Source organism: Equus przewalskii, chromosome 13 (genome assembly GCF_037783145.1).
Source record: "Equus przewalskii isolate Varuska chromosome 13, EquPr2, whole genome shotgun sequence".
Classification (NCBI taxonomy): Eukaryota; Metazoa; Chordata; class Mammalia; order Perissodactyla; family Equidae; genus Equus; species Equus przewalskii.
The window spans coordinates 73,024,031-73,046,991 of NC_091843.1; the positions used below are offsets into that span (position 1 = coordinate 73,024,031).

At 33.2% G+C, this 22,961-nt stretch overlaps 1 protein-coding gene across 1 annotated transcript in view; it reads right to left on the bottom strand.

Annotated features, from left to right (window-relative positions):
• Positions 1-22,961, bottom strand: part of SLF1 (SMC5-SMC6 complex localization factor 1) — a 58,338-nt gene that overhangs the window by 26,454 nt on the left and 8,923 nt on the right. Inside the window, exons 2-12 of the mRNA XM_008532808.2 lie at positions 21,795-21,908; positions 21,580-21,655; positions 19,953-20,193; positions 15,132-15,294; positions 9,058-9,201; positions 7,208-7,354; positions 6,192-6,338; positions 5,174-5,296; positions 3,250-3,303; positions 1,881-2,039; positions 876-1,039 (exon numbers count right to left, since the gene is read on the bottom strand). Of these exons, the coding sequence (XP_008531030.1) occupies positions 876-1,039; positions 1,881-2,039; positions 3,250-3,303; positions 5,174-5,296; positions 6,192-6,338; positions 7,208-7,354; positions 9,058-9,201; positions 15,132-15,294; positions 19,953-20,193; positions 21,580-21,655; positions 21,795-21,908 (1,532 nt within the window). The remainder of the gene's footprint in view (positions 1-875; positions 1,040-1,880; positions 2,040-3,249; positions 3,304-5,173; positions 5,297-6,191; positions 6,339-7,207; positions 7,355-9,057; positions 9,202-15,131; positions 15,295-19,952; positions 20,194-21,579; positions 21,656-21,794; positions 21,909-22,961) is intronic.

Sequence of the window (22,961 nt, forward strand, 5' to 3'; positions counted from 1 at the left end):
CTGGCTTCCAGTAAGTGCTCAACAAACAATTTTTGAAAGAATGAATAAATGCATGCTAGCTAGCTGATTAGGTCACTTCAAATATATCACAACCAAGATGGCAGGTGAATCTTTATGACCTGAAAGAGCTAACCACAGGTCTAACCTTTGCCTAGCTAGTCAAGTATCCTTTCTCTCACTACCATGGACCCCCTAAAACTGAACACTTGGATAAAAAGAAAGTACTTCCCAGACAAAGGAGGGCTATCAGATAGAGCCCACTCTCTGAGAAGAAAGGGAAAAATGACTAGCTCTGTTTCAGAGAAGGAAGGAAAAACAGGAAGGATTTCCAGAGAGGATAACATTTGGAAGACAAAGGAAGGATCTAGGCAGATGATAGCATGTGCAGAGGCATGAAAGTAATGACATATTCAGGAAACATTAAGTTCAGTTCCAAAATTCAAATTTCTAGCTGAAAAAAATATAACACTAACACTAAAATAGATATTGTATACAGTTACAATTGTTTACACTTACGATGTCCAAAATTTGATGATGATGTCCATATTCAATAAATTAATTTTCTCAATTTTTAAAACAATATGCGAACTTATTTTGTTAAAAAAAATAAAAGCAAATAATGTTTTGGCTTTCCTGTGAGTCCATTTCATGTATTTATTAAACATTTATTTTTTTAATAAACTGATTGACAAACATGATCAACTTAGACCTGGCTTTTCTATAAGAATTTTGCAATAAATACAACACACAAACCTACTCTACACACACACAAACTTTTTCTAAATAAAATGTACTTCTTTCATCAGTATCTAAAAAATAAATAGCATAACAACTTCTAGCTGAAATTTCGCATCCTCACATGTAACATTCCTTACCTGACAAGCACTTCTATTAGAGACCAGGCTCCTTTCATACAAGTTGGACACTGAAACAACTCTAAGTAATATCTTGACATGGCTGGGGACTTCCAAGGAGGATGAAGGTGAAGAAGAGCTGACAATATATGAAAGTATCGACCAGAAAACGTATCTATATTATCCTATTATTTAAAAATAAACAAACAAATAAAACACTATAGCTAAAAGTACAATTTCACCAGCTAATTCAGTCTAAAACTATAATAACCCTGGCCTAACTTTATTGTCAAATACAGGTTTTGGGACAAAGGAGATGAGAGGGAAGCATCATGTTTAGCTAATGAAATACTGCACCTGAGAGAGAGGCACTCTACATATATATCTGTACTCTAGATAACCCTAGCTATTGGGACTAACTTACATGAAATGTCCACTTTACTTTTCATGATTATAGTGAAATTAAGAGTTTTCAAATGTGACCTGAAAGGAACTAAAAGAAACATTTCATGTAACATTCTTATCGCCGTTAGTCTAACATAGCTTACATTTGTGATTTCTTCAAATTGACACCTTGATGAAGAATAAATTAGAAAGCTACCTTTGAAAAACTGTTCTAATAGTTTTGACAGTTTAAGGAGTATGTTTATTGTCTTATGTATAGTATGAATAAAAATGATTATCAATGTACTAAAGAAGTAATCTACCAAATGGCATTCTAGATCATTGTACTCTGATTTTTATGTTGGATACTTTATGACCACAGAAAAAAATCAAATAAATTTTTCCCAAGAGAAAATTATTTTGGAAATTCTGAGCAAATAATAAGTTAAAGCAGTCAGAGTAGTACCGAGTACATAGTTTAAAAATAGAAAAGAAATGGTAAAAAATTGGTAAATTTCCTATTAAAATGATGGAAAAAAATACTGAAAAGAGAAAAAGTAAACTATAAACATACAAAAAATGAGAAAATGTTCACATTTTAACATTCTTTGAAAGATTATAAACCCTTAAGACTGCTCTTACCTGTAGAACGTTCTCTAGAAGAGCATGAAGAAGGCATGCAGGAGGGATATAATGTGCTTGCAAAGAGGAAAGCTCCTCAATTGCTTCTTTAAAAAACTGTCCTTCTATGAGGCTTTCAATTAAATTTAATACACCTCTGGGAAATCCAGCATTTTTAACCTAAGGAAAAAAAAGATTCTATGACTCAGAAGAGACGGGTAAAATTCTGGGATCAAATCTTGAATTAGTAAGGAACCTTAATTTCCTCAGCTGTAAAATGAAGATAACAATTCCTGCCCTTACTACTTCACAGGGTTGTCACATGGTTCAGAAAGGATGATTTATATTAATATGTTTTACAACCATAAAGCACTGCAAAAATATACATTATTGTTTTATTTATTATTCTCTGTTGCCTTAAATAGTGAGGGAAAATACTATCTCTAAAAGAACACTATAAAAGCATTTGCAAAGTCTGGCTGATAATTAGCAGACCTCAGTCAGAGATACAACTACACATAGTTCTCTAGGTGCAAAATTATTTTGGGGTTTTCTTTCAAACTACGTCTACTAAGACATACTAAATATATTAAGATGTCATCAAGCACAATCAACATTTGCAAAAAGTGACAAGTGCTACAGTATTATAAAAATCACTCTGAGGATGCATATTGATATAACTCCAAGAGTTCCAGAAAATATATTCCCCTTGGCCAAAACATTTTTAACAATAAAATAAAAGTACAGTCATGCACTGCATAATGATGTTTTGGTTAACAACAGACCACATGTGTGAGGGTGGTCCCATAAGATTACATATAGTCTAGATGTATAGTAGGCTATACCATCTAGGTTTTCCTAAGTACACTCTATGATGTTCGCACAACAACGGAATCACCTAATGACATATTTCTCAGACCGTGTCTCCATTGTTAAGCAACACATGACTGTGACTACTTTGAACTAGGTGAGAATCAAAAATACTCTGACAGACTACGTGGAATAAAACAACCAATTTTAAAGAAATGAACATATATGATGATATAAAGGAAATATTATACTTTTGTAAATATTATACTGCAAATTTAATCTAGAAGTAGTAATTATGAAAGCTATGAAATATGAGAACAAGGATACATATCTTACCGATGATGAGCACAAGGTAAGTATTTCATTCTTGTTATGTTTTTACTACTGTATAGAATTTTTTTGGAGCTTTAACAGAACAGTATTTTTCTTTTCCATTTCTGATTAGGCAAACTACATTTCAAATTTGGGAAGCTTTGTTTTGTGCAGACAACACATTCCTTTATATCAAATTTACTAAAAATAACAAAACACAAAGCTCCTTTTGCCCCCGTCACCACCCTACTTCATTGAAGCCCCTTACCTCCACATTGTATACTGGTTGTTTATCTACTCTAATGCAGCTGTATCTGATAGCCTACAAAACAGCAATCATATAATTAAAACTAAACATTTTTAGGTTGAAAAATACATTCCAGCTTACAAAGCATAAAACCTTGGTCAAACTTATAAAACAGATTCAGGAATACATTAATAACTATAATTGATCTGATACTCATGTTTGCTCAGACCAGTGCCTTACACTATTTTAGGGTAATGGTACCCTCATGAGTAAGAACATTCTCTACTTTCTCCTTCTAAATTAAAATAAGTTAAAAGGTAAGTCATGAGCCAGCCCTGATGGCCTAGCTGTTAAAGTTTGGCACACTCTGCTTCGGCGGCCTGGGTTTGGTTCCTGAGCATGGAACCACCCACTCATCTGTCAGCAGCCATGCTGTGGCAGTGGCTCACATAGAAGAACTAGAATAACTTATCCCTAGAATACACAACTATGTGTTGGGGCTTTGGGGAGGAGGGGAAAAAAAAGGTAAAGTCATATTCACTTTGAAGACCTGAAGAGGTCCATTGTCCTTTGTATTTTAACAATTAGAAATATAAATGGGGAAAGATTTTGCATGAGTTCATAGATGAAAAAAATGTAGTCATGTTTCCTATAAAATCACATGTAAAATCTTCCTCTATTGTTTTAAAATATCTATAATTGTATATTTGCTTAAAGGATTATACCAAAATAATATCTGCAAGAAACATAAAAAGAGATAATCTCCTGACTATATAGAGTTCTAGAAACAATGATATAAAACAACTTAGTGGAAAAACAGAAAAAGAATATGAATAAACAATTGGCAGAGGAAGAAATAAACTGGCAAGTGAAGGTATAAAACACTCTCAAACTTGCTACTAACAGAAGAAATACAAATTAAAACAATGATGCAGTTTTGGCTTCCACTTAGGATGTAGAAAGCTGGAAAAGAAAGGCGCTCCATATTACAAACAAGAAGAAGCTGAAAAATCTACCAAATCATAATGTTACTTGAGCCCATCAGACAGCATAGGTCTTAGTGCAACCAATTAAACTGAAATATGAGAAAGAAAGGAGCCTACGAGGACATGGGAAATGAACACTGATTTATCTGACACAGAGGATAGCAGGAAGAAGAGGGCTTTCAATAAAGAAGATAAGGAAATTTCAGCTTAAATTTTATACCACTTGCTAAAGGCCAAGTGTGGACCAGCATAAGAGAACACAACCCCTGGGAATCAGAGACACAAAGAGAGTTTGCACTCAATGGCAGGATCTTCTCCATGGACCTCACTGGGTGCTCATGGAGAAAAAAAGGAGACAGGGTGGGAACCTAAAGAAAGCCTCCCTATGGTAAAGGCTTGGGGGGAGATGAACAGCAGCTGCTGTGGGAAAGGCAGCAAACCCTGTTACCTGCAGGACAGAGGTGAAAACCCATAAGCCTCTGGGTAAGGGAATAGGAAAAAAAAAACCTTTACCCGTCAAGAGGGGCAGGAAAAGATCATGGTCCCAGATCATTAGAGATCCCCTAACACTGGAGGTGGGGCAAGATCACTGAGAAAGCCCTTCCACCAATCCCAGTACCTCAAGGCCTGCCCAAGACTCAGGCTGAAGCTGGACAACAGAAAAAGGGATCTTCCAGCCCTCATCTTCCCGTATCAGGCTAGCAAGTATCCAGCAACAAGTTATAGCAGTGTGTAAACACATAATTTATCTGTGACATGACTGAGGTATAAATAGCAGAGAATTCAGCATATTGTCTAAATGTCCAAATACATTACTGTACATAACAAATTAATGTACTGAGAACATTATTTTAAGACATATTAAACATGAGTCACATATTATTACCATTATTATTATTTTTTGGTTATACTAGAAAAGGATAGGAAACTATACAAATTTTTAGTATGCCAAGTTCTACCTGAGCTCTATATATGTGCTTCCTTAAGGCATTTTTTATTTCGACAATATCCATATCAGTCCTGATATCCTTGGTTTTTGATTCTTTGGCATGATCAGCAAAAATAGAATTCTTCATTTCTTTCTGTATATACATGTAAAAGTACTTTAGACAGTGTACTAAAGATAGTATCAACACAAATGATAAGTATCACAATGGACAAAATAATACAAGAAGAACACATTTATGCAGTGTTAATCATAGCAAAGAGCTTTACAATCATATAAAAATTACATGATGAAATAGTAAGTTAAAAAAAGCAAATATTTTAATTTGAAAGGTTCTACCTGCTATTCACATAATGTATTTTCTTAAGGTACTTTTCATTTTAACCTGCTCCAAATCTTTCCTGGAACCTCTTTTCTTTTTTCCTTTGTTACCACATTCACATAAACCTGATCCATTATTTATTTACCTTTATAATTTTTCTAAAGATCTTTCTGAATACATGCACATAAACATGCTGTGGTTTAGACTGTAAAATAAAGTTATACTCTAGAAAAATTAACTCAAGAAGGATCCAACTTAAAGGACAAGCTAACTTATTAAAAATGGTTTCTATTACACCAGGGAAGAGCAAGACAAAAACTAAAATTTAGATTAGACTATACTACACAACCTACATACACATGTAGTCTTAAGGTATTTTTTATTTTAAGATTTTTAGCTTCTTTTTTTAGAAGCTTTGTTTCTTTTTCTTTGTTACATTCAGGCAAAACAAAATATATTTAAATATCCTGATTATTAACTCAAATTTCTTTGTGTATGCATGCAAAAATACTTGCATTGTGAACCAGTTAATTATAACATTAATCCTGAATTTCACACAAGATCAACTCAAGAAGATTTTTTTTCATAAGATGTGCAGGTTATATTTAACACAGCAAGCAATCATAAAGATTAGATTATATATCTAGATTATATTAGAGAAGAGCCAGAAAAAAATGAAAACTGTTTAGCTCAGCTTACAAAGTTTTACCTGATCTCTATATATTTGCTTTCTTAAGGTAGTTTCAATTTTGTTATGCTCGACATCCTTCCTGGAAACTCTTCCTTTTTCTTTTTTGCATTTCTTCCTCAAAGTATAACTCCTTAGAATACCTTCATCCTTTTTCTTAATTTCCTTCTACAAATATATAGACCACAATTAAAGAAGTCTCAATATGAATGATACATGTTACAAAATCCAAATAAACTCAAGAAAAGGCTACTTACAACACAAGTACAACACATTAAAAAAATAATAGAGTTATATATAACAGGAAATCTCATCCACTGTTGGAGTATACATTAGAAAAACATGCTGGAAAACAGTTGGGCACTATATAGTACAGTTGAATATGCACAGTCCTTATGACCCAGCAATTCCACTCCTAGGAATATATCCCAAGCTAGAAAAAATCTTGAATGTGTGTACCAAGAGTCATGTAAGGAACTGTTCACACTGTTCATGGCAGAATTGATCATAATTGCAAAAACCAACCAATGGAAGACCAACTAACAAAAACAAACCCAAATATTTATCAATAGCAAAATGGATAAAAGATATTTGTGAAACAATGAAACATCATATACACCAGCAAAAAAGCAAGTCACAGAAAACTATAAATACCATAAACCACAAAAAGTTCGTTAACAGGCAAAATTAAATACATTGTTAAGTATATAAACATAGCTGGTAAAACTATAATAAAAAAAGAAAATAATTAAAAGAAATGCCACATTAGAGGTTACCACTGTACAAGCGGAAGAAAAAGGGATGCAGTTTGGAAAGGAAACAACAGCAGGGTCTGAAAACTGGGAATGCTCTATTTCTTAACCTAGCTGGTGCTACATAGCACTCATTTTTGTTTCTTTTAAAAACTGTACACAAATGCATTATAAACACCTTTGTACATATAACTGGGAAGAAATGACTTCATGAATGACATTATATTTGGTAAATTTAGAAAAGAGCCATAAAATGTAAATTATTTTTACCTTGGAAGGTCTTACCTGATTTCCATATGTGTGCCTTCCTAGGGCATTTCTCACTTTAATAAATTTCAAATCTTTACAGGAATCTCTGAATTTTTCTTTTTTGCGATGTTCAGTCAAAAGAGAACTAACATTAACATCTTCATCATGATTTTGTATTTCTTTCTGCATGTTTGTAAAAATACTTTAATTAGACCGTGGATTAACCACAGCCTCAACACAACCAATGCAAGTCACAACCAAAAAACCCACTCAAGAAAGTAGGTTTTGTAAAATATACATACAAGATTAAATATAGTAAAGAGGCTTGTGAATTATATCTCAGTTATACTAAGATGAAGCAGAAAAACATAGATTTCTAGTTCACAAAGGTTTACATTGTATTTAGATGTACATTTAATTTAAGTACTTTTAATCTTTCTTGGAATCTGCCTTTTTTTCTATTTATCATATGACTAGTCAAAATGGAATCTTCTTATCTTCATTATTTTATTTTATTTTTCCAAATGTTTGTAAAAATAATTTAGGCTGTAGATCAAATAGAATCTTGCCATTATTAGACATATTGAATGGAACATCTCAAGAAAATCTTTTTATAGGACAGAAGTATAATAATATTAAACAAAGTAAGGAGTATCACAAATCATATTGTTTATTCATTATATTAAGAAATTTATTTTAAAAAATAGAAATTTCTACCTGAATTTTATACACATCCTCTTGAGTTCTGAACTCAAGATGCATATAGATATATTCTAACAATTTCCCTATCTTTCATGAAATCTCCATTTGATCCTTTTTTCCAAGTTAACTAAAAACTAAATTTATTTTAATAACTATTATTATTTTACATTCTATTCTGTATGTAAAAACTTACACTGTAGTTTATAATGCATATTTCAACAGACACATCAACTCAAAAAGCCTCTTATTAAGACCATGTACGTGTGGTTAATCATACAAAGCAGTCTTAAAAGTCATATAAATATTACTTGTACTTTAGAAAAGCCAGAAAAATTGCTAAAATATTTTAAGCTCTGGAAAAGTTTTATCTAATCTCTCCATATATGATTTCTTAAGGTACCGTTTAGTTTAAGAAGTTCCAAGTTGTTCCTAAAATCAACTTTGTAAAATTTTTGATAGGTACAGGAAAAAGAGAATTTATTTTTAATTTCTTTCTACTCACATTTAAAAATATTTTAGTTTAGACTAAGTAATAATAATTACTAGGTTAATAATTTGGTAAATCAACTAAAGAGATTGTTTTATCAAACACAATATGAAATTGAAAATAATTGAACATTAGCTCTTCTAGAGTAGAACTAATAATGCCATTTTTGGTTGCTGCTGCTATTTGAAAATTTTTACTTGAGAACTACATATATGCTTTCTTAAGGTACTTTACTCCAAGTTCAAAGTCCTTCCTATCTTTTTGTTTTTCATATTTAATTAAAATAGAATTCATTTGTGTTATTTAACAAAATTTGCTCTCTATGCAGTAAAGTATTTGAATTTAGACCATGAATTATGAATATAGATATTGCTGACAGATAAGAATCCTTTATAAGACACGTTATATTAAACATACAGAGGAGTTTTAAGTAATTATCACGTATTGAGAACACACTATGTATTAGGAACTGGGTGTTTCTATACACATATATGCATTATTTCAATAAAGAGTCTTAAATCAGAAACACATAGCAATATCTTAATATGCTCAAATCATGGACTACAAAACACGGAGCTGGGTTCAAATACCAGCTCTGTGATTCCAAAATCCATGTTTTTTCCACCATATATTGCCTCTCAAACAATTCTGTAAGAAGAACCATAAGTGTACCTTTTTTTAGCCTATAAAGTTTTACCTGGGTTCTACATGTGGTCTCTCTTAAGGCACCTTTCATTTCAAGAAATCTCATATCTTTCCTGAAATCTTTGTTTTTTTCTTCATTGCTATGTTTATTCCAAACAGAATTGGTCTGGGAATCTTCACCATTCTGAATTTCTTTCTGTATGTATGTAAAAATGGTTTAGGCAATCAATTAAGTATAATTTCAACATTATGTACGCTTTATGATATTTAATTTTACCATAATTGCAAAATGTTTTGGTATTCAAACAAGTAGGTAAAATGCACTCTTCCAAATCAAAGGTTATTAAACACTAGTATATTCTTTCGAGAAAAAAGTCATTACAACAAAGGTCCTGAATAACAAAGTTACTTCTGTGTATCTCAAGAAAAGCTAATGCTTTGTTGGTCTAGTAACAATCAATCCTTTTTGTGAATCATGAACAGAAAATATTTTATCTAGTCCCTGTCGAAATAAAAATTACAATCTAGATAAAAAATTCTCAGATTATACATAGATTACTTCTCAGATTATTTTTCAGTTTTTTACTGATAAGACTTTTCATTTGCAAGTCTACTACACACAAAGAGGAAGAGAGGCTGAGTAATAGCTGAATTACAGCTCTTATTTTACTTGAATAGCAGTAAACAATTATCTTCACCTAACTCTATCGCCAAAAAATCCAAACTGAATTCATAAAACACCTACCAATAATAATTTAAAAAATATTTGCATATGTACATAAACATATAATTCCAAATGTTTAGTAAGATAAAGAGTTGGGAGTAAAGATGAATTCACAACAGTTCCCAAAATGTACTTGTGAAGGAATATTCAAAGATCCACTCCACTACCTTTAGACAAAGAGACTGGAGAATCACTATCCTCCCAGTGAACAATTATGATATAAGCGGAAATGTGGTAAGGCCTGTGGTGTGATCTTTGGTTCCCTTTCACTTGTACTGGGCTTCCCACGTGGATATGAGGGCCCCTTAGCAGGCTGCAATCCTGCAACCAGAGAACAATCCCTGAGCGTAGCTGACTGAATTTCTTCTGTTACTTAGAAAAGTGAAACTGAAAACTAAGAAAAATGAAGACTTTCCTCCTTCCTATTGCTGGCATCGAAGAAAGAATTACTCTTTACAAACAGCAACTTCTGTTAGGGACAACTTGAGCCGGAATAAAGTGTTTTTAGCTTTAAATTTCACACGGTTGACAATGGGAAGATAAATCCTCACAGTCAGATCATCAAGAAATGTCTAAAATACAGGATGAATTAATCCCATATGGATTCCAGTTGGACAGAATATGCAAATGAACATACTCTTATCATTAGCAATAAGGCCAAAACATAGTTTTCTAATCCTGAATATACTTACATACGCATCCATTTCAGATGCTATATATTGATCTGTGAACCAGGATGTATAATTCAAGTATTCTATATAAGTTTACTTAAAAATCACAACTTGATAAATCAACTATTACTTTTGGAAAACCTAAAATAAAATAATCTATTTTCTATAGAGCTAAACAAGTGATCAACATAATTTTCTCCAAGCTACTAATACAGTCTCCAAAAGGTTACTCTTATGAAATATATAATAATTATTTATCTGAAATATTCATTTCTTATTCCTTATTTTATAAATATTTCTTTAGTGCCAACTATGTACTAGGCATTGTGTTAGGCTTTTGTCTCACACATGATCTAGGAAAGGAGGGCCATGTTTGGTCTCTTTAACATAGTATAACACTATGGTCCAAACAGATGACCAAGAACCTATTTATTCAGTGAATTATTCTATTATCTAGGAGTAGGGCAGCACAGCGTGGCAATGACAGTTGGCCTGGTTTCTGATTCAGACGTTTGACTTGGTTTCCTATGTTGGACTAGGTATAGAAATGCCCTAGTCTCCAGGTCTTATTCCTTGATTCAGCATGGTATTTGCCACACAACTAGCCTGAATTCATGAGACTGGATGGAGATCCAGAGACGTCAAGTAAAGAATAAGAGTCTTCTGAGTGCTCTACATGCTTCTTAACTAGTATTTACACCCTTATTCTTTAATGGTATCTCATAATCCTGTGAATGACTACTAGGTTATGGTACTGTTCCCAACATTATTTATTTTTTTGCTGAGGCAGATTCATCCTGAATTAACATCTGTTAGCAATCTTCCTCTTTTTGTTACTTGAGAAAGATTAGCCCTGAGCCAACATCGGTGCCAATCTTCCTCTATTTTGCATGTGGGTTGCCACCACAGCATGGCTGATGAGTGGTGTAGGTCTGTGCCTGGGATCCGAACCTGTAACCCCAGGCCACCAAAGTGGAGAGCACTGAACTTAACCACTATGCCACACAGCCAGCCCCAGCATTAAGTATTTTTAACTAATCAGAAAGAGACCAGGTGAATATCAAGGAAGCCTAATAATACTCAAAATGAGAAAAGAAAAGGGAGATCTGAAGAGAGAAGCCTTAAAATTTACTGAGGTCTTGGCCTTAAACTTTTGGTCTGACACATGATAGTTGTGGGATCATGGGCAAATTATTTAACCCGATTGTATCTCATTTCACTAACTGCAAAATGGAGCCATAAGACATAGCACACAGGAACATGAGGTTTAAAATAAGATTAAGTGCATAAAACGCTTAGCACAGTGCCTGGCACACAGTAATCACTCAATCAATATTAGCCCAGAGTAACAGCTGTAATAATTCTCAGAATAACCAACGTAAGACAAGTATTAGCTTCTACATACAAAGAAAGAAATTCAGTCACAGGATAAATGGTTTTCCTATGGTCACAGAACTAGTAAATTATAAATCTGGGTCACAAATTAGTTGATCTGGCTCAAAAAGCGTATATTTTTTCTGTTATTCTTACTACATTTCCCTAAGACTTTTCTGTGGCTCATTTTATTTTCTTTCTTAAGTAGATAGTTAAAAGAAGTTTTAAGTATTCCTAAGTACCCTTCTCTTTTTTGCAAAGCCTTCCTTGGGCCAAACAAAGGAGATATGTTAGTCATTTGTTCCTCTGCATTCCTGTACCTTGCACATAATTTCACTAATATACAATACAAACTGAACTATAATTGATAGTTTCCATGTTCTGTGTTCACCACTAAATAGCAGGCACCTTGAAGTCTGACATGTAATATTTATTTTCCCTAGTGCATAGCATAGTGCCTGGTATAGCAAAAGTCTTCAATAAGTATCTATAAACCTGAACTAAACAGATTCCTGATTCTGTTACTCAGCAACTTTCCAAAAAGTATAAGTAGCTTAAACAAAAGTTTTTTTTAACCCTTGCTTAATTGTTACTTTTAACTCAGTTATTTTACATGGCATCTCTTCTTAGAGGACACTTCAGAATTCATCTAATGAAGAATGTAAATATGTTTTATGCCAAAGTGGTAAAAGAAAAGACATCAAAATAAAGTTAACTGTCTATTTTTCTCCTCAGAAGTGATCACAAAATGCCTTCCTTATTTGGAATGAATGATTATGAACTCTCAGCTATCTAATCCAGAGCTTATAAAACATATTCTAAAAACAAATATAAGTTAGAGATTATCTGCTATTTTTAGTTGATGTACTATTTCAGCAACTGAATCTGAATGTTGTCAGAGTACTACAAAAGAGATTATGCTGGCCTGGCCATGTGGCCAAGAGGTTAAAGTTCCATGTGCTCCACTTTAGTGGCCCAGGTTCATGGGTTCAGATACCAGGCACAGATCTTCCCCACTCACCAATCATACTGCGGAAATGTCCCAAGTACCAAAAAATAGAGGAAGATTGGCACAGATGTTAGTTGAGGGATAATCTTCCTCAAGCCAAAAAAAGAGAGTATGGTAAAGCATAGTATATATTACACTTTAATCATTTCATTCCATGGAAAAAAGGAAAATTCAGGTACTTTTACTAATCTGGTTAAGAATGGCTTTCATTCTGTTGATAGTTAATACTACCTTTAAACTGCTCAGACAGGTAAATTAGGATGCTTTTGGCTACAGATAATAGAAAGCCAACTCAACATGGAATGTGGAACAACTTGGAACTGTACTACCTAACAGAATGGCAAGGTGGTCCAATGCTAAGACAGGTTTCAGGGTTGGTTAACTCAGCAACTCAAGTATCTCAACAAGGGTCCAGTTTCTGTCTACATTTTCTCTCTAAAGGGTTGGTTTCATCCTAAGGCTACTTCTCCTCATGGTCAAAGAATGGCTGCTAATTGAGGTTACATTCTTTCATGTTCACATCTAGCAGGGGCCAGGCTACTAGTGGCTCTCTTTTCAGATGAGGAAGAAACTTCTCAGAAGGTCTTACATAACTCTCTCCACGTCCCATGGATCAGAACTGGTTCACACGCCCATTCCTAGACCAATGACTGTCAAGGGTAATGAGATTATTCAAAGTCCAAGCAGATCCATCCCTTGAACTAAGGTCAAATTTCCAATCTACATTGCTGCTACTTAGTAGGGAAAGGTAATTATAGAATGATATATTACATCTACTCTTGGAAGACTCAAAGTTCTTTCATAATTTCTCTATTAATCTAACAAACATGAGAATTCATATGCCAGGCTTTATACAACATATTCAGATATAGCTATGGAAAAGACAGACATCATCCTTTATGACATGCTGTTTTTGGTTTAGATGGGGAAAAAGACATTAACCAAGTAATCAGCCAATTAATTAATTACAATTATGGTCAATACTATAAAGCAAAATAATCCTATGAGAACACACTATAGTTGAACCTAACTTAATAAGGAGCTCAGGGAGGCTTCCTTGAAGAGGCAATATTATCACTGGAACCTGAATGATGAGCAGAAAGCAGGTAGGCACAAAGAGTGAAAGAGTAGTGGGGAGGACCTTTTCAGGGAGAGAAAATAGCTTTTGAGAAGACAATGAGGTAGGAAGTAGCTTATCCTGTTTAAGAAACTGGGAGAAGGCAGTTTTGTTTTAGCATAGTGAGCACAAAAAAAAGTGGAGCAGGATACAGTTGAAAAGGTAGGAGTGGCAGGAATCCTATGGGAACTTATAAGCCATGTTAGAGGTTTAGAACTTTATCCTAAGAGCAATGGGAAGCCACTGGAGAGTTTTAAATAGAAGAGTGACAGGATCAGAATTGTTTTAGAAAGATCATCTTGGCTGCTCCTTCTGAATGAAGCAGAATGGACTAAAGAAGGAAAAGGTAAAAGTAATTAAGAAATTAGCAAGAGTAAAAAGGTAGAGTAACAGAAAGTAATCGGGAATCCATTCCAGGAGCACAAGGGATAGAGGACAAACTCAGTATTACGTTAGTACAGAAGGAGAGAAGCAGTTTGATTCAGGAGGTACTTGAGATGAAATCAATAGGACTTGGTAACTGACAAGATGTGAGGAACAGAGAAAGGAAGGTTTCAGTGGTGATTCCCAGGTCTCTAACCCAAGTTATTAGATAAAAGGTTACAGTATCAATTAAGATGGGAAACAATGAAGAAGAAGCTGGTTTTCCCTAGAGGATCAAGGTTCAGTTTTTAGAAATAATGAACTTTCTCTTCTACCTTGAGTGACCCTTCCTGAAAATTCTTATTTGTTTATTTCCAGTGGGCTTCTTCTAGGGTTGTTCCTATTCAAGCAACTTAAGGAGAGATATTTGCACCAAATTGGAAGAGGGAGGTAGAGGAATAGGACAGGAAAATATTTCTAAATCCTTATTTCTAAATCGCTCTATCTTTTCCAAACGCAAAATAACCCCAAAATTTTCATATGATACTATATAGTACACTGCTATTTTATTTATACTGATGTTAAAATGCTTAAAATTATTTTGTAGTAAACATCACTAAAGCACTGAAAATAAAAGCAGAGACTCAAAATAAGACAAATTTTAAATTTAACAAGCAACCTTCTTTCAGATTTATCAGAAATATTCTCGAATATTTAAACAATTGAGAGCAATTGTCTTAAAAATGTCATTTTAATTACTTACAATCATTATATTTTCAAATTTAGAACATAATTTTAATATATAATTCACTGTACTCATACTTCATAAAATAAACATTTTTAAATGCTTACTATTTATGTTACTTACCTCTAAAAGAAAATCCCCTAGATACTGAATTGGATAAAATGGAGCCTTAAAGTTATCTTTTTCTTGCTCAGCCTTGATTCTTGCATTACTGGCAATCACATGAGTTATTCCACTTGGTGAACTTTTTGGTAAAATAACATTTGCTTTTCCAGCCTCCAAAACTCTAAATAAAAATGTAAATAGTATAAAAAATATTTAAAAAATAAGCATATTTAGTCAAATTATCTAAATCAGTTACTTCCTAGGAATAGGAGCAGAACTTTCTGAAAGGAATTAATTCCTTTAGGCTATCTGAGTGCCATGGAGAGTAACTATTGCAGTGATTTCTTACATTATAAGTTGTTCAAAGCATATGTTTAATAAATCATACTATTTATTAATCCGTTTCTTGATACAGGAAAGCCATTTTAAGAATCAAAAATATTAAATTTATTCCCTGAAGAAAAGTCACCTCAATAAGCCAAAAGAACAGTGAAAGAAGTCCAAAGTAGTAGCTACCTTAGAAGGCAACATACTCCCAAAGAAACCATTCTGGACCACAAAAAATGGAATTAGTTGTCAATTTTCCTTTAAAAAACTAGCTTTTGAAGAAGTTTAACTCTGATCTACATTAAGAAATACATTTTACATTTTGACTCAAAAGACGCATACATAGACACATACTTCCCAAAAGTTTCATGCAAGTTCTGCTTCTGCTTAGGATTTAAAAAGCCACAAGAGAACACTGCTACCACCTAATAATAACAAAAAGCCAAATCATCTACAAAATCTTAATTTTTCATGAACTCATCAGAGAACTGAGGTAACAAGCCAAGCAAGAAATTGAATTTTCAAAGAGTGATAAGAGATTTTGTGAAGAAATTGGACACCCAAACTATTTCCCTTTTGCCAAAGCATAGGAGGGAAGTGGCTGACATAAAAGCAGGTAAGAATCAGGCAAAATTATAACAAATTTAAGGGTCAACTGTAGGTAGCATGATGGTTTACAATAAGTGGGAGTGCCTGACACAAGGAAAGCTCATTCTCACTTGCAAGCTCTTTGCCATAGGCCTCTATTAAATATTTGTAAAAAGGATTACAAGCAGGTAACAGAGTAAGCCCCTATTGGTAGTAGAGGTAGACCAGTGGGGATTGGCTGCCATCAAGAAATAGATGTAAAACCAGAGACACTTCCCTGGATCCTTCTATCATATAAAGCAAAAGCCTTAAGTCATTTGGGAAAGGTAAGAAAGCACGCACTGCTTCTGTTGGAAGAGTGTAAATAAAACCCATCTGCTTCTAGGGAAGTGGCAGGAAACCTGCTGCACAGCCCCCCAGAAAGATCCACTGTTTCTGGTTGAGCGACAGAAGCAAACGCCATCTGACCCTGGAGGAGGGGCAGGAATGCCATTCAAGCCTACGATCCTGCACCAATATAAAGCAGAGATCTAATACTGGGGGAGTGGCTAGAAATTCTCTCTTGCCCAAGACCCTGCCCACAGATACAAGGCACACTTTGGCTGAGACATAAACATTAAGAAAATCCCAACCCCAGAGACCAAGAATACAAAGATGCTTAAGATTGAAGTTTATCCAACAGAACTGAGAACACACCCACCCTTACTCCCAGGCCAGACATGAGTAACAAGCAAGAGCAAAAGAGTATGAAAAGACCAACTTTCTGTGACCTAGTAGTACAGGGACTTCCAAAAGCTGAGTGAAGCAAGAACACTGATTAAAAACCCTCCAACGCCACAGATTCCACACTAAACACAAAGAAATTGTAGCCCACTGCTGGAGTAAACTGAATCAATGCACTGAAGGCGACAATAGCATTAACAAAACGCAATCAAGCTCAATAACTGATAAGATTAATAACTCAACCACCCACAATAACTGCCTTACAGAAGAGGTAGGCCCATTTTTGGATATAAATATTATTCACTTTGGCCTCTATTGTTCTTCTATATGTGATGCCTATGCACACAATAAAAAATACAAGACCTACACAAAAAGCAAGGGAAAAAACCAAACCATTGTTAAGAGATAAAGGAATAAATAGCACAGAGAGATGATTCAGATGCTGAAATTATCAGAAAGTGACTTTAAAATAATTGTGACTAACATGTTAAAGGATATAACAGAAAAGGTGGACAATTTATATGAAGAGATGGGGAATTAGGCAGAGTGCGATGGAAATGGTAGAAATAAAAGATACTACATGAAAGAAGAATTTCTTTGACAGGCTTAACAACAGACTGCACACAACTGAAGAAAGAATTATTGAACTTGATGATAGGTCAATAGAAATTATCCAAGCGAAACGCAAAAATGAAAAAAAAGAAGTTAAAAAAACAAAACATGACAGAGCATGCATAAACTGTGGAACAGAATCAAATAGTCTAAAATACAGGTAATAAAGCTCCAGAAGGAGAACAAAGAAGAAATATTTAAAAGACAATGGCTGAGAATTTTCCATAATTAATAAAAGACAAAAAATATCCACATGTTCAAGAAGCTCAGAGAACCCTAAGCAAATAACTTAAATGCAAACAATAAACAAATAATAAACAATAAATAAGCAAAATACACACACACATATCTGGACACATAATCAAACTGCTAAAAACCAAAGGTCACATTGCTTTTTAAATTTTAATTTCCAATTGTTCATTACTAGCATATAAAAAAACAATTATTATAGAGTGACTTGTTACCCTATTATCTTGCTAAATTCACTAATTAGTACCAACAAGTTTTTTAAAGTAAGTTATTTAATATATGACCATGTCTTTTGGAAATAAAGACAATTATTTTTATTTCTTTTTTTCCAACTGTACACATCTTATTTATTTTCTTTGTCTTATTGCACTGGCTAGTACCTCTGCTGAATAGAAAAGGTCAGAATGAGTATCCTTGTCTTGTTCCCAACTACAGAGGAAAGAAATCTATGATATTAAGTTTAGATTTTTCATAGGTGTCATTTATTACATTGAGAATACAAAAACTGTTAACAAAATATTTGCAAATAGAATCAGCAATTATTAAAAAATGGATAACGCACTATAGTGACGTAGAGTTTATCTCAGAATGTAAGTGTGGTTTACCATTTAAGAATTAATCAAAATAATTTACCATATTAATAGAATAAAAAGGAAAAGGAAAAGTCAATTATTTCAACAGATACATATAAAAACTTTCAGAGCAATCCATTTATAATAGCATCGCAAAACATAAAGTACCTAGGATTAAATTTAACACACTATGTGCAAGATTTATACAATGAAAATTATAAAATATTAATGATAGAAATTAAAGACCTGGAGAGATATAGAGTCTGTTGATAGGACAATTCAATATTGTTAAAATCTCAATTCTCCCCAATTTGACCCATAGATTCAATACAACGTCAACCAAAATTCCAGCTTGCTTTTTTGTAGAAATTGACAAGCTGATTCCAAAATGTATATGGAAATATAAAGGATCCAGAATCACCAAAACGATTTTGAAAAAGAAAGTTGGAGGACTCATACGATCTGATTTCAAGACTCACTATAAAGCTACAGTAATCAAAACAGTGTGTTGTTGGTATAAGGTAGACATAGATATCAACGGAACAAAACAATAAGTCTAGAAATAGACCACACAGATATGTTCAACTGATTTTTGACAATAGTGTCAAAGTAACTGCAGAGCAAGTGGAACTCTCATACATTGCTAGTGGAAATGTAAAATAGTACAACTACTTTGGAAAACACTTTGGCATTTTCTTACAATGTTAAACACACAACCGCCACCTGAGCCATCAATTTCATTCCTAGATATTTACCGAAGAGAAATGAAAATGTCTACATGAATACTTGTACTCAAATGTTCATAGTATCTTTATTCATATTAGCAAAAAGGGGAAAAAAACCCAAATGTCAGTCAATGGGTGAATAAATGCACAGATGGTGATATATTCATAGAATGGAATACTACTCAACGATAAAAAGGAATAAACTGTTGATAAATGCAACAACATGGATGAATCTCAAAAACATTGAGTTAGGCAAAGGAAGCCACATCAAAGGAGTATATATAGTATGGTCCCATTTATATGAACTTCTGCAAAAATACAAATCTATCTATGGTGACAAAGAAAAAAATCAGTGGTTGTCTGGTATTGGTGGTGCAGACTCAAATGTGCAAGGACACAAGAAAACATTGTAGGATGACATAAGCGTTACAGATCTTGATTGTAGTGGGGATAACATGTCCAAACTTATACAAAATTGTCCAAACTCATCAAAATGTACACTTAAAATATGTGAATTTTACTGTTTACAAATCACACTTCAGTAAAGGTGACAAAAAGCCCTTGCATGGCTGTCTTAGAATATAGTTTATGCAATAAGAGGCCTTTTAAAATATCATGTAAAAGATAAAAAGAAATGAAATTATGACGAGAAAAGTACGAACCATGAAGACTGCAATATATAAATCCAGAAAAAAGCCTTTGTAATAATGTAATATTTTACTTGTAAAAATCTAAAGTGCTTCAAAACTAAAAACAAAAATCTTCCAATTATTCTATTTATTTTGCTTGATTTGGCCAAAAGAAATAACATGGAAAGTAAAATAGAGACTATGAGAATAACCAAAAGCCACACTATAAAATAGACTTCGTTTCATTAGACACATACACTTAAATGTACAGAATGGCTTACCTAGAAGATCAAAGAGTAAATCACCACGGTTTATTTGGACTAAATTAATAATTGCATAGAAAAATGAAAAGATATTCAAGCAAACAAAAATTGTTTTCTCATTCTTTGCTTTAGCTTTTATGAGATCTCTTACCTTACAAGAGAATCACTTCGTTTATCAGCTCTAACAAGTAGGACAACTTTCCATCTGTGGAAGGCTCCTGGAGCACCAGTGCGTTTCAGTTCTTCACGCCATCTTTTAGGTGCAGATTGCATTTGAGGTGAATAATGGGAGTCTTTTTCAATTTTATACCCCCATTCATAAGTTGTTTCATCAAGCCATCTGCCACTTTTGGCACTATGAATTATGTAGTCCTTAGTTAGTACCCACTTTCCTAGAAAGCAAATAAACCATCAGTTAGAAAAGAATTTTGATTCTCATAAATGGTAAACAAAGACCAAATAGCAAATAAAATTTGAGTTCTTTCAACATGACTCTTTTTTTTTTTTTTCCTTTTTCTCCCCAAAGCCCCCCAGTACATAGTTGTATATTCTTCATTGTGGGTCCTTCTAGTTGTGGCATGTGGGACACCGCCTCAGCACAGCCTGACGAGCAGTGCCATGTACTGGCCCAGGACTCAAACCCACGAAACACTGGGCCGCCTGCAGCAGAGCACGCGAACTTAACCATTCCGCCACGGGGCCAACCCCTCAACATGAGACTCTTAAATTACATTGCCAATATTATCTTTTGGACTATGTTTGTTTTCCTAAATTTTTTTGATAGTGAGACACCTTCAACATCACTGAACATTGTACGTAATCTTTCCCACAACAAATCATTATAATTCTAAATGTTACTAAATAAAATAAATTTAAGGCTTAATAAGATAAAATGCGGTGTTACCTAAACTATAGTTATTATTATTATTCGCTATTTTGGGTTAGATTTATACTATTCCTCTGAGGCTAAAAACTTTTCCAACAGTGTTTTCAGCATTATTATGCTTTGTAAAACAAATTTATTGAGTCAGAGAAATTTTCAGGGTACTTTATAACATTCTCTAGTTTCTTTATCTGGGCATCAATGATCTTTTTAAACAGCAAGGGCAGTGTATGGTTTCATTTGTGGAGGCAATAATGGATCCAAGTGTTTTTCTGGTAGGTTACTCTAAAAAATGGTAAATTCACCTCAGTTAAATACAATTTTTTTTGCAATCAGTGGACTAATGATATATCAGATCAATCACAGGGAAAACTATAAAGGAACATCAATGGTGACAAAGAGAGAGAGGAGGAGACAAAGTCCTAATTTGGGTTTATGGAAATTAAAATCTTAGAAAAATAAAATAGGATTATTGCTTCATAACATGGATGGGAGGGGAGGAAGCAAGGAGAACAAAAACATTGACTATTTCTAATGATAAATTAAAAAAAAATAAAAATGACTGAGAACAGCTGAGTCTTGAATAAAAGTGCTTTTTTTGGCATTTTGTGTCAAATCTTTTTATTAAAATATTTTCTCTTACATAAAGCACTTACACTAAATCTTTCACCAAGTAAATATTTCGCCTATTTAATACATTTCTCATGTGTTACAAAGTTTTACTCAGAAAAATAAAGCAAAAAGTATTATATAAAACAAATATTTTTAGAAAAATATCAGAAAAAACACATTTATGTTTGATATAATAAACACACTATCCTTCCAGAGAACAGGTACTTTTTCTTTAACATGAAGACTTTCTTTTCAAAAGTGAGCAGAAGGCAAGTTAACTTACCTGCTGCACAAGCTGCTAAAAATTTTTCACTCTTACATAGGCGTTCAGCTATAAGATGTGTACAATTTTTGTATTTCTGGAAGAAAAAATCCACATGAAAAAATGTTACCAAGGTAAGATTTCCCTTATAACGCATTTTTATCATTTTTAGGCCAGTATTTTAATTCTAGTTATTTTTCCATATCTTGAACATTTTGATAAGTTTCTGTACTCACCTCACTCTTAATAAAAGTGCAATCTAGTTTTAAAAGCAATTTGCCTAGAGCCTCTTTTTCTTCCATTTTAAATCCTGTCATCTGGATGATATGCTTTGGGGCACCATCTTCCATCTAACATATATACACATAAAAAAGGTAACATACGTTAGAAATATTATTCACAGGGTTGATTTTATTATTTTTTCTTAACTATGAGTGCTAAAAATAAAAACTAAAACCATTAAACATATAATGAATTAAACATATAAGGCTTAATTATAAATACCAATGTTAAAATTGCTTATGTGCAATAGAAATTAGTTTCAAAGTTATCTTCTCAAAATGAGACCTTAAATAAAGTGAGATTTTTTTCTGGTTTGAACATTGAAAGTTTGTATTATTACATTACTTACCACTAAAATACACTGATGAATGAATATAATTCTTCAGAAAAGGACAGATACTTACATAAATATTAGCAAAATAATATCTGCTTTATTTTAAAAGTACTGTTTTTGCTAAGAGTACCTTTGAAATAAGTACATTTGTGGACAATGAAACTGAATTTGATTTTATACTGCTTTATAAAGTGTCTGTGGAGAGATACTGAAGAACATGTATAAGTCACTGGAGAAGTTGATGGAACTCATGGTCCCACAGCATTTACACCAAATGATTCAGTATAATAGGTCCATATAATGAACCCGGATCCTATTCCCAATCTACATTCCTTAACTCTGCTATATATATGTTAATTTCATCACCTATAGACTGAAAAACATTACATGATTTTCAAATTTATTTTGAGAGACCTTAATCCATATTTAAATATAGTTCACAGAGTACTTTGTACTTGAGGTGGCACATTTATTAAACAAGAAAGGAAAAACCCACAGCATTTCTAATTAGAATACAATTTTTTGTTTATTTGTTTACATGAGGTTAGAACTTTGAATTAGAGAGCATCTTAGAGAAAATGTGGTTTCTCATTACAGATAAGGAAAGCAGGGACTAGAGAAATCAAGGTAATTTTTCATAGCTCCAACAATTTTGTCACCATAGCTCTGGATTAGTATTTAATTAATGCCATTGGCAGAACAACAGCAGTTGGTTTCTTTCAAGACAATTAAAAGGAAATTTCAAAAATTATAACTGTTTGAACCCAGGACTAGTGTTAGACAATGG